The sequence below is a fragment of the Pseudopipra pipra genome, chromosome 3, assembly GCF_036250125.1.
Source record: "Pseudopipra pipra isolate bDixPip1 chromosome 3, bDixPip1.hap1, whole genome shotgun sequence".
Taxonomy (NCBI): domain Eukaryota; kingdom Metazoa; phylum Chordata; class Aves; order Passeriformes; family Pipridae; genus Pseudopipra; species Pseudopipra pipra.
This window is the reverse complement of record NC_087551.1, coordinates 79,270,616-79,283,080: the sequence shown is the minus strand read 5'-3', so window position 1 is coordinate 79,283,080 and position 12,465 is coordinate 79,270,616. Positions and strand designations below refer to the sequence as shown.

Genomic DNA, 12,465 nt, shown 5'->3' with positions numbered 1-12,465 from the left:
TCTCTATTACCTCTATGCACTTTATACATATCTATAGATATAAAACCCACGAGGGAATCATTGATCAACTGCTTCTATGCAGCACAGTAACTTCATCACTGAATTCTTACCCTTTGCTTTAGAAGTTAAACTTCCTACATACATAAAACAAAAGCATGTCTGAAGAACTTGGCTCTTCTTACTAGCTGAAGACAAAACACTATTCTAATTTCTCTCCACCATTATCCTAAAGTTTAGGTAATTAAGAGAGAAATTATATTCACTCATTATCTAGTAAAGGCGGGACATAAATAAGGTATATCTAATTTAAGAATAATGTGTTAGATACCACATTAGTCCTCATCTGACTGCTTTACATTCACACATTCTTTGCACACTCAGGACATACCATGTTTAAAGTACACATTTCATAATACTGCAAATTAACCATATTTCAAATTGAATATAGAACCAAAGGGAACAGTGAAAATCAACCTACTTTTGCGGAAATCTACAGACATTCTTAAGACACTGTTTCTTGGCTTCTTGCTGGAAATCAAATTCTTCTCAGTGTGATTTCTTTTTTCTCGGTCAAGAAATAATGCTGCCCTGAAGTAAAAATAAAGTTGTTAAAAATCCAGTACTATTTTAAAGCCTCAGCCTTATGTGGGTGATGAACTACAAAGTGAACCGTATTACATTCACTGTATTATGAAAGAACCAAGTGCAGCACTTGCAGAATTGCTTGAATATGGTTTCTGGAGAAGCAGGCTTCACAAAGAGCTGATTCCTGACTTCACCAGGTACAAAACAGTAGCGAGCTACTAAACAGATGCAACACCGTGGCCTGTAGTATATGTGAGCATCTGCTTCCTTATGCTGCAACCTCAAAATCTGTGTAATTTTTACTTTTTTAGGAAAAGTAGTCCAAATTCAAAAGTAGGGCAACTATTTAAGTTACGTTAGAGATTTCACACTGCTGCTTCAGCCTCTTTACTGCTTTGTCCCACAGTTGTGGTTTGTCTTTTGAGTACTGCAGCCTATATGGAATGGTGTGAGCTCTGCTCCTTATATTAAGTGATTACTTTTAGTATGCATCTACAGAAAACAGAAGCAAAGAATTTAAATACTGTACAAAAATTCTGCCTGGTATTTTAGATCACATCTGTCAAAACCTAAAAACATACTTGGCAGACACCACAAGTGTTCACTCAGCACTGATTACAGTCATTGGACAGTCTTTACAAGTTGGTTTTTTTTGTAACCTACCGATTTGCTGCAGATTTCAAAAGAGTTAGAAGCTGGTCTGTGTGTTCCATCTCTGTATCAAAGTTCGTCGAATTTCTAATGATCTCCAAAAACTGCATATTCCATCTTGGGTCCAGAGGCATCACATGTTCATCTGGAAAGGTAGATGAGACAGGACAGCAGTGGAAACATTACTCAGTGGAAACATTACTTTTCTTGATCCCCCTGCCTATGCAAGAACATCAGAGAAAGAAAGAAGGAAGCCTAAGAGGAAGGCAGAGTCTTGAACTCTCTCACTCCAGATATCCTAGCAGAAAAACATTAAGTTGACTGCAGGTTCTGTAAAACAGAACAGTGACAGTAAATTAAACAGCAGTCAGAGTACCCAAACAGACAGCCTGGAAACAAGTCATAACCTAGGCAAAAGATCACCAACCACCCAAAAAAGGTCCAGTGTCACTGCACCTAACAAGCTTGGAAAGGGAACTACAGGCCTGAACTCTATAAAACACCAAGGGAAAATTATAGATCACAACGTGGGTTTCAGGTGGGCTAACACAAAAAATCCTGGGGAAAAAGAGGGTGCCTAAACTACCAAATCAGAAAGGCAGGGGATATATGCATCACTCTTCAAAATATTGCTTAACTCTGGAAGCACCAATGTCTTACATCTTTTTTTTTTCAAAGTACCTGTCATATTTGGCTGTAGCAACTTGATCATGTTACTGACTCCAGATGAGAGAGGACTGGCATAGAAACAACCAAGGGCTACGGCACCTGCTTCCAGCTGAATCCGCACTGAATCTGTAGGTGAAGAGGAGAGAACAGAGGCATAAAAGAGCATTTAATACAAACAAAGAAAAATAAATTCAACTGAGCCAGCACAAGCAGACTGAATCAAATCTGTGCATGCGCTCTGGACATGCTGGTTGATACTATTTTGTATTAGCTTCAAGCAGTCTTAAAAGCAGTCAGAACGTCATGGCTGAAGACACAAATCCAGTAAAGAGTTCTAGTTAAACTGGTGATACTTCATGTATGCTTTAAAAATATGGCTTGTGAAAATCCATGAGCTTATACCTTCAAATGCTCCTCTTAGTACAACTAGTTTTGTGGGGGGGGGGGGTTTCTCTCCAATTTAAAAAAAAAAAAAGCGCATAGTTTTCATTAAAGTAATTTTCTAGCTATTTTCTAGTTTATAGACCTACCTGCTTGAAAACACAGCAAAATAAAGGGGAAGCAATCCCATTAACGTAGGGACAACACAAACTGAAATTTCACACCATAAAAGGAAGTTAAATGTGTGAATTACTTGGACTAACTCCTGTCTAAATTCTCCATAAGTTTAATGTGATTAATAATGTAATTAAGCAGTGAATAGCTCATCTCAGCTACTATCCTGAATGTTCAGTGAACACTGCTTCAGTAAATCTCAGTTCTGCAGTTTCTCGGCTTTCTAACCATTTGTATTTTAACACCAAATAAACAGAGACATTTTACTGTTTTTACTACCACTAAAAGAAATAGTGAAAAGAAAGGCATATTTGCATACATAGACCAAGAGGGATCCAAAAATAACTATAATTGAAAAGTGGTACAAGTTACACACATGCTTGAATAATAAAGGACAATGTTTAGCCCAAAGCCTCCTGTTGTCCCTAATATGCACAACCTGTTCCTGTCCCTCTGTGGAGCCTCAATGCCCTCAATTTAGTGTGGAGAGTTGAGAGCTTTCATGTCATATAATTTGAATGGTCTGAATGTTTTCATGGAAGACTTACAATTTGTGAAAATCATCCCTTAGGCAAAACAGAAAGTTAAATAATTACATACCAAGCACCTGTGAGAGATTTTTGGCTAAGGAGTTAAGCCATTTAACTCGTAATTTCCAATCTTGATTGGTTGCCTTCTCTATGAACAATTTGACTGAAGCATGGAGAACTTCCATGTTATCCATCCAGTTTGCATCTATCTCAACAGGACTGAATTTGAGACTCTCGGGATTAGTGGACTGCATAATTTTTTGAAGATCTTGCAGAGTCAGTGGTAGTGTCCTGAAGCAAAAAGAATTCCAGTAATCAAGGGCTCAAACTGCCAGATCCAGGAAATAATATACTTTGCAAGTCAAGCTACTCAGGATGCAACCACCTGCAGGCAAGAGGGTAGCAACGCAGTAATCTTTCCTCCTTTATCTTTAAAACCAGTTTCCAACTTCAAATCAGTTGGAGGTGTCTACCGTTAGGAATTCACTATTGCCAAAAATTCATGCAGTACCCAAAGTGAATATGCACAGCATATCACTGAGAAATTCTAATTGATTTGTGCACCAGAACGATATGTGAAGTTAAAAAAAAAAAGATAAAGACAAGAAAGCAAGTGTCATTGATTAAAAAACAAGCAAACAAAAACAAACAAAAAAGCAAACACCACAGAATGTTGCTAAGGTTTTACAATTTCAACATTATATCTTAGTAATAATAACTTCTACAGCTTGTTCTTTCACTGGAAGCAAACCACGGTACCTGTCCAGAGTAGGTTACTTAAGCAAAGAAGGTAGAAAGGAAGTTTTTACACCAGTGTTGTGAAAATAAGTTGCACAAGAAATCATTAAAAAAAATTCTTGCATGTGCCCCTTGCACATGGGCCTCTGCTTCTCTCAGACGCTCTGTCTAAAGAAGAAAATGTGTTTTTTCACCTGAAGCTACAGGATTTAAAATAACTGATGAATAATCGATTACAAGAAAACATGAAATACCAAGGATCATTAGTATATTTTGAATTAGTTAAATACTTGGGTTTTTTAAAGCTCAGAAGGAACTGAAGGAAGAAATTTTGTAGCTCTTATTACCTATTAAATCCAGTGTTTGCATTCACATTTTCTGCTAAATGCATACTCCTAGCAACTCTCAAAATGGGTCAAATGTATACTTAATGAAGATTAAAGAACTAAGTATTTTATATATATTTTTAGTATTTTGAAGACTGAAGCATAAAACAGTAAATAATTAAACTTTTATTTGTAGTGGTTGCATGGAAAGGTAACAGGAACACAGTTACAGAGCATGAAGATCACAGTTTCTGCCTGTGCAGTTTGATGAAGAATTTTGCAAGGAACAATGACATGCCATGAGTAGTTCACATATATCACTTCCTATTTATTAGACAAAAATAATGTTTCCAGCCTACCTGCAGTTTCTAAGGTTAAGTCTATGCAGACAATACATTAGGACCTGTGCATCACTCCTGACTGTCGAAAGAAGTGAGTCTTCAGCTGCAAACAGACTTGTAGGTAGGGAGTCTGGCCACAGTCCCATTGCTAGCAAAGACTCACCCCAAGTTTCATGGGAAGCCAGAGAGGAAGCATGCTTTGTAACCAATTCTAACACAAGCTACAACAAACAACCAAAAAGCACTTTAGAATCATATTTAAACATGTAACATATTCAAGCGCAATAGCTCAGGCAACTCTTTAATTACATGTATTTATTATGAAATCACTATAACCCAAATGTTCTAGAAACACAATAAAAGTACCAAAACATTCCTACCAGAAGTGGAATAACATATTGTACAGTTTAAAACAGGAAGTGAATACGTCTGCAGATTATAACATCCACAGTGTTACAGGCTACAGACTCATCAGTATTAATATCCTAAAGTCTCAGCTGAAGCTGTTAAAAACCTGCCTCAGAGTCCAAACTGGATATTCTCCAGATCTCTTATGCTGCAAATGAATGAGCTACTCTCTATAAAATGTAAGACAAATCATGTTTATCCCCTGGGGATTATATCAAAAAGCATATCACAAATTCAGGGTCTTTATGCAACTCTCACTCATCTGACCTCTGTCTCCAGTAGCATGCCACAAGGCTGAGGAAATATGTCATGAAACGGCAGGTGACAGATGAAATTCACTGTACTTCACCATTCAATACTAAAAAGCTCCAACTTCTGGAGCTTCAACCAATCTGTTAAGTTACATGGAGAACTGTACTGCTTATACCGGAGCCAAAAAAGGTTCAGTATCTAAAAGATACAAAAAATGTTCCGATGCCACTTAACCCCTTTTCTTCATCACTTGACAAATAATTGAGAAGATGTTTAGAATTGTTTGATTTATCTTTCCAAGAGCACCATCTTCATCAATCCCTCACTCTTAGGCACTTAGGAAACAGGATATAGCCTCAGGAAATTACATTTTTCACTTATCTAGATGATACAAGAGAAGCTTTCAAATACAGGACTTTTACCTTTTGGTTAATCTGCAGTTGTTGTGAGTGGCCATAAACTTCCCAACAGGCTCTGTAAAAAGACTTTGCTAATCCAAAGCCTCTTTGTATTTGCTGCACAATCAATACAGCAGCCTGAAGCAAAGGTGACAAAGATGACACAGAACCTGAAAGATACACAGCATTTAGCTTTAATACTGAAGAGCTCATCCATACATATGTAATAAGCCCAAGTTGTTAACAAACACCAAACTGACTTTTCTTACCTGCTATTGCTGCCTTGGTTTCTGAATGCACAGCCATAAGTGCGTCACAGACACTATCTCCAACTAAACCCAAGCCATGCAGGAGTAACTTCAAATCCAGACTGTCCAATACATTTCCATCATTCTCCCCAGGAATGTAAATTTCAATCCCACGATTCCGCATGGCTCTGGATATTTCCCCATGAACTGGATCCATAGAAAGGAAAAGCCTGTTGGATATTAGAATAGAATAGTCAAACTGGAAGGGATCTACAACATCATCTAGTTCCACTGCCTTACATTCTTAAGATGTAACTTAGGTCCTTAAACTATCACTCCAGAACCACCAAATCTGCTCTTCCATAAAGTAAATTCATCTTCATAAAAATGGGGACACTAATATCTAGAAAACCAGAGACAGCTACTGAATTTAAATAAGAAATCTGTATTAATAGTTATACTTTGAAATTAGACACAGATATTCTGCATGACTTTAAACTCATATCTGAGTTATGTCTGTTTTATCATTTGCCCACTTCCAAAGAGAAGTTAAGCTATGCCTCTGAGCTATAAAGGCTTTTAAAAGTCTTAGCAACAGCTTCAGATAAATCTGTGCTGTTTAAAAACTAAAATACTAATTACTCAAGTAATTAATACTATCAGCAGACATCTCTTAAAAGCAAGGAGGAAAATCTACTTCTGAGATACAATGCAGTGAAAACAGGTTTCTGAGAAGTCAAAATGTTGTTTCCAATTCAGAGGAACCAGAGCATATCAGTCCCAATATTCTTTTCATGAATTTATAAGAGGTAGGAATTATACAGAATACTCTATATGCTCTCCTCCCATCTTCCCCACAGACTCATTCAGATCTGAGACAACAGATTGCCTGTTTGGGTGGTTTGCTGGGGTTAAAAGTTCTATCATTGCAGGAAACTCAAATTTATAGATGAGATGGAAAAAGCTGGGAAGAAAATTATTATGTCCATAAACCAGCTTTCATTATCAGCATATCTAAATACTTCACCATCTTCAACACATGTTCCCTCAACTTCAACTACAGTGAGACAGGGAAGTGCTGAAATCCTAATTTAGAAATGGAAAATCAAGACAGTGGTACACTGCTATGAATTTTTCAGTCTGTGCTACAACAGGGATATAAAGCAAAGCCTCTTAAGTTCTCTCTCATATGCTTATCACAGTGCAATTTTCTTCCTTGCCAGACAGTGTTACTACAGTACATGGCAAACTGAACAGCATTCCAAATACGAAAAGACTGGCTCACTGATGACATTTTTATTCTAAACCTGCTATTTGGTAAGGTGGGAACATAAAAGGCAAAAAAACCCCAAAACAACACCAAACAGAAATGTAATGCACCTGAAGTTTGGATGAGGAGCTATTGTAGGAATTGTGCCATCTATCACACCTCTCTCACTCATGGTAAGAACACCTCCTGGTTCAAGTAAAGCATTCAAGCGGTCCAGCACAGAAGGGCTGTATTCAAAAGAAATTCATATGGTTATGCAAAGGTAACAATTTGACCCCTTTCTGATCTGAAATCAAAATGGTACCAGTCTTTAACAAAAAGCAAAACACTTAATTACTTTATAAAGTAACAGGAAAACCATCAACTGCTAAGCTGGAAGGAAGCTAAGAAGGAAGACACTTCCAAAAAACCTAAGTTACTATTCCTGTGTATTATCTAATGCAAAATGTTCAGCTGTGAACCATAGAGTAAGAGGCAAAGTCAATTGGGTAGGTCAAAGGATTCACTCACTGAAACAAGGTCACTAAAATCTCTTACTTGCAGAAATTAACGTTGTCCATTAAGAGCCAATCTCCAGACTGCAGGGCCTGAACCAACATTCCATCCACCCACTCAAAAGTGCCATGGCTGTTACAGTCAGCAGCCTGGGCTTGTTGCAGCTTGAAGTGCCGGAACTCTTCTACCAGGTGAGCAAACTCTGAAAGGAGTATATCTTACATTGAGACTTACATTGCTGAGGAAGCTTCCTGCTCCATTCAAGAAAAATAGTCATTATTTGTTCATAAACATATATGCTTCCTCCTTTCTAGAGGCACATAACAGCAGAGGCTCCAAGTCTTTCAAGTAGCCTCCCGTGAGCCAAATCTATGTGAACAGAAGGGGTTTGCAACCAGAGACATATAAAACCCAGACTGACACTTTCCTCCCTAAACAGATATTTTTCTCCACCCCTTCATCCCATCAGATGAAATTTGATGGATATTAATGCCTTATGTTAAACAATGATTAAAAAAATAAAAAAAGGAAAAACAACTCTGCTGACATTCATAACGATCAGCTGATAAGTGCTTCAGAGTAAAAACACAAGAATAGCATATCCAAGTTCCCTTTCTTAGGAATACAAGATAAGAGCTCGTATTGCATCATATGTTGAGTAGCTCAATACAGGAGAATTTCGGTACTTTGAATTGCCCACCATACATACCTGCCTTTGAGTAAGAATTTATTTTGTTATTCAGTCGCTGGGTAAGCACAAGTATTCCCTCCAGTTTGCTCACTAACTCAGCTGTAACACTTCTACCTCCTTCACCCAGAGATTTGGGTTTGTAATTCAGGATGAAATTGCTCCAAGCACGCAGCACAAGTTCAGCATCATCTGCACAAATTTCTGTCAGGAGAAGACTGTCCCTTACAAGTGTGCTTACAGCATTCTCCACTTTTTCCAAGAGGCGCTGCCATGGCCTATTGATATCAACCTGCAAACAGGCCATACAGAGTTAGCTCATGCAGAAGACTGTGGTGATGTAGGCTCCATTTGTAAACACTAAGCTCACAGTGACTGGCCACTGTTAGGTAGGAAGGAGAAATATAACAAAACCAGCATTTACCTGTTCAAATCCGCCCAGGAGTTCAGTTGTATCCATTGCACTGTTCATTGCCATGATTTTTAGTCGATGGCCAGTGAGATGGGCCAACAGCTCAACAAGACTGGTTTTACCGACAGTTGCTGGGCCCACCAGGATTACCATCCAGCTCATGTGCACACATTTCATTATGGACTCGAGGGACTGCAGTGAATGATGCAGAAATGAGAGATTTCTGCCAGGATGAGGAACATAGTTGCCACGAGAAAGAACTGAATAACCAATCTGAAAGGGATGAGAGACACATGGATGAATACTCCAAGAGGCAAACAGAAGTTTAGCTGTGCAAGTTGCTTACTTCTCTCTCCCCTCACAAAATCTCTTGTCAACAGTTTACCTGAACATTATATGGATTGATGTGAAATGCCCTGGTTCCTGTATAGACATGGGCCTCCTGGCCAAAAATGTCTCTAAATATGGAAATAACCTAGAACAATCGAAAGAGCAAAAAAGAGACTAATCAGTTCAAGGTATCCATTGTTCCAAAGATTTACTTCTAAAAATTTACTTCTAAAGTAGCCTTTCCTCTCAGCTCCACAGCCGTGTGATAGTAACTAACACGGTTAAATCACAAATGTCATTTAACTCAAAGTACAGCCAGCCATTAACACGAGTGTGAGCTGCACACAGCAACCCCTTCATTAATCATGGTTTCCTGTGACTTGAAATACTGTAAGCAATGCTTCTCTTTAACAAAGTACTGGGATAGAATTCACTTAATAGGTAAGCTCTTTGACAACACAGAAAAATATAACAATGTTACAGGGAGGGGAAAGTAAACCCATGAGAAAAATATGCAGTCACACACAGTCAGTAACTTCAGTCTTTGACTTCTAGTTTAATACCTTTTAAATGTTGTGAAACTAAACAAAAGCAAAAGACTTCCAGGTAAGAGAGGGAAAAGTAGGTGGCAAACATTATTTAAAACAGAATCACACAAGAATATGTTCTGGTTTGCTCTGTTTAAGTCCTTTGTTATTCTACTTGCCTTCACTTACACCAGCTTTCTGCTTTTATTCTAATTAAATTGATATTTCAAACTGCAAGGGGAGCAGGTATGTATGTCAAACCTCAAAATCCCAAACAAACCTATTTTCTTTTGTAAGAGAGAATGTCTATGAATGAATTGCAAAGAATCTTCAAATTTACACTTGGATTTCTGTAAATATTTCCTGACCATCTGAAGAGCAAGGAAGGAGAACACACAGCTCACCTTTTCTTTGTCTTCCTTAGTTCTCATTCTTTCTCCATATACCAAAAACATATGCTGGCCTGGATCATAACATCCTGGTGACTGATCAACAAGCATTAGCTGGCACCAGCGGAAAAGATCACGTAAGTTGAACTCCCAGGGTCCTCCTTTCTGTCCCCATTTTCTTTCAGCCATGACTTCTCTGTCAATCTGAAAAAAAAAGCAGTAATTAAAAATATAATCTTTTATTCTACTCACGAGGTGGTTTCAAATATTTTTTAAAAAACTCAACTGAACTTCTGCCTTTGGCACTGCTTGCAAGACAGACGACAACCGAAAGAGCAAGTTACATTCACTTTGCTGAAAATATGTCAGAACTAAAGCTTGGTTTAGTTTGTCTGTCCTCTATTATTTCTCCAACAGTCAGCTCAATTTTCCTGTTCACTCTTGCACTCTTATAAATTAACATTCAGTAAGATGCTGCCACAGGAGATTTTACATAAGGTCACAGAATACTACTTTCTCTTAAGATTACTACTACTGTGTATGCATGTTTTGTCTTCTATGAAAAACAATGCCTCATCAATTATCAACGAAGAACCTGATTGTTGTGGTACAAGAATTCAGGTACTGGGTTTAGTGGTGTTCTTTACTTTCTTCTGCATATACTTCCATCCCTCTCGTTTTACCCATGCAGCTCTCTATAAAAATGCATAACATAAGACTTAATTTTTTTCCAATTTTGTTGCATTTTGCCTACTTCTACACAAAAGAAACTAAAATATACTTACCTTGTTATTGAAAGCAACCATTTTAGCAATAACAGTTTTATCAATAGCAGGAAACAATGTATTCGCAATAAACTTCATATCTTCTGCTGAGAGTGGATCAACATACACCTGTAAAATCAAGAGGATTCAGAGTGTTGACACAATAAGAAAACTACAAGACAGGATCATGACATAGTTTAAACCAAACAAATAAGCTTACCTGTGTAAATCTATTAAGAAAGGACTTGGGCAGACCCTTCCTTCCACCTCCTTGCCTGTACGGATTCTGGCATCCAAAAATCTTAGTCGTCTTGTGCTGTACGTGAAAATTCATTCCCAATTCTGGAACATAAATCTCAGCTCTGTGGTCAAAGCATGCATTTAGCCCCTCTAATACAGACTGAGAAGCCAGATTCAACTGAGGAAAGAAATAAGGATATAATATTAATGCTCCACAAAACATTTTTGCATACTCTCTAGTTTAACAGTTTGGAATACATAGAAGGTAAAATTCAATTTCTTTGCTGTTCTAGAACTATGATATGTTACTACCTCCAGCTAGACTGCTATTACACTGGGGCAAATAGCACTTTTCCTTATGGGCACTTGTTATTTGTACTGTGTTTTTTTCATTTGGATATCAAAACAATTATCCATTGTAAAACCTGTATGTTCAAGATGTTTCTTCTGAACTTCCGTGACATTCAGTGTTTTGCTGGCTTGTTTTTTAAAAGGCGGTAGTCTAGGTTATTTAAATATAATGGTTGTTTAAAGTCATATTCTACTAAATGGGGGGGGGGGGAGAAGAGGTATACAAGAGGCTAAAAAATGCAGGAATTTGCACTGTGTAGTAATTAGAATGCACATTGCCAAGAAGGCAGATCTGTGCACATGTACGCTTGAAAGCATTTGCTACATGGTACACGAACAAACCTGTGGTGACAGGATAGTTTATATTCTCATGATGGAACTCTTCTCCATAGCAATTAAATCAGTACCCAACACAATATATTTGTCCCAGCAAAACATCTTCTATTTCAGTGAAATTATATTCATGTAAGACCATGTATAACAAAGCTTCTATTGACACTCTTCCCTAAAAACTTTCAAATGTAATTCAAATATATCCTTGGTTTTCTGCAGTAATTTAGGCTGGGATTCAACCCTTGTTCTATCATATCACAGAAGCCTAGTCCTTGCCTCTCTCTAGGGAGACTGAATGGGCAAAGGGACTTAGTAGAGGGAGATTAATTTTCTCATACATGTAATGATCACTTTCAATGTGGCACTACACGCACATAACTAAAAGTAAGCAAAATTTATTTCTGTCATCAACCTTTGAAGCTATTTCTCCTACATGCCAAAACATCAAGTTTGTTCTTCTAGAATATTCCATTTTATTTGTCCCCCAAACCTGAATTTACCTCATCCAATACAATCCAGTGTCCAGCCTTCAGTGCTGCCAGCAGCGGTCCATCACGCCAGGCAAATTCTCCTCCCTTCCCACCTTCAACAGGCAAGTCTGTTCCAAATAAGTCTGTCACATCCTTTGGGAGTAGAGAACAAGACGGGGGAGTTGGGGAACTACAAGACTTCACAAAAGTTCATAAAACAACTTTAAAACAAAGTTCCTTTGTTGACTTTACTTAGCATTTACTCCCTTCTTTTTTAATACCTACATTTAGGTTTATTTAAAAAATTTCAGTAACTGCAAAATGCTAAAAGGTTTTCCATTGCAGTACTCCAGTGACCGGCTACTATTTTTAAAAACAAAAATTTAAGTTGGAACAGAAAAGCTAAGAAGCCTTAAAACTGTTTTCAAGTAACATTGCAGAAGCCAAGAAAAACATAGTACACAAAGATACGCATGACTTCACTTGAAAAGAATA

At 37.6% G+C, this 12,465-nt stretch overlaps 1 protein-coding gene across 2 annotated transcripts in view; it reads right to left on the bottom strand.

Moving 5' to 3' along the window:
• The window catches only part of MDN1 (midasin AAA ATPase 1), a 105,199-nt gene that overhangs the window by 43,779 nt on the left and 48,955 nt on the right, over positions 1–12,465 (bottom strand). For both annotated transcript variants that reach the window (XM_064649951.1, XM_064649952.1), the window contains exons 37-52: positions 12,001–12,123; positions 10,797–10,994; positions 10,598–10,705; positions 9,828–10,016; positions 8,952–9,041; positions 8,579–8,839; positions 8,176–8,446; positions 7,509–7,668; positions 7,082–7,198; positions 5,723–5,931; positions 5,478–5,623; positions 4,414–4,616; positions 3,061–3,281; positions 1,918–2,031; positions 1,249–1,381; positions 479–588 (exon numbers count right to left, since the gene is read on the bottom strand). In XM_064649951.1, coding sequence (XP_064506021.1) covers positions 479–588; positions 1,249–1,381; positions 1,918–2,031; positions 3,061–3,281; positions 4,414–4,616; positions 5,478–5,623; positions 5,723–5,931; positions 7,082–7,198; positions 7,509–7,668; positions 8,176–8,446; positions 8,579–8,839; positions 8,952–9,041; positions 9,828–10,016; positions 10,598–10,705; positions 10,797–10,994; positions 12,001–12,123 — 2,653 coding nt within the window. The remainder of the gene's footprint in view (positions 1–478; positions 589–1,248; positions 1,382–1,917; positions 2,032–3,060; positions 3,282–4,413; positions 4,617–5,477; positions 5,624–5,722; positions 5,932–7,081; positions 7,199–7,508; positions 7,669–8,175; positions 8,447–8,578; positions 8,840–8,951; positions 9,042–9,827; positions 10,017–10,597; positions 10,706–10,796; positions 10,995–12,000; positions 12,124–12,465) is intronic.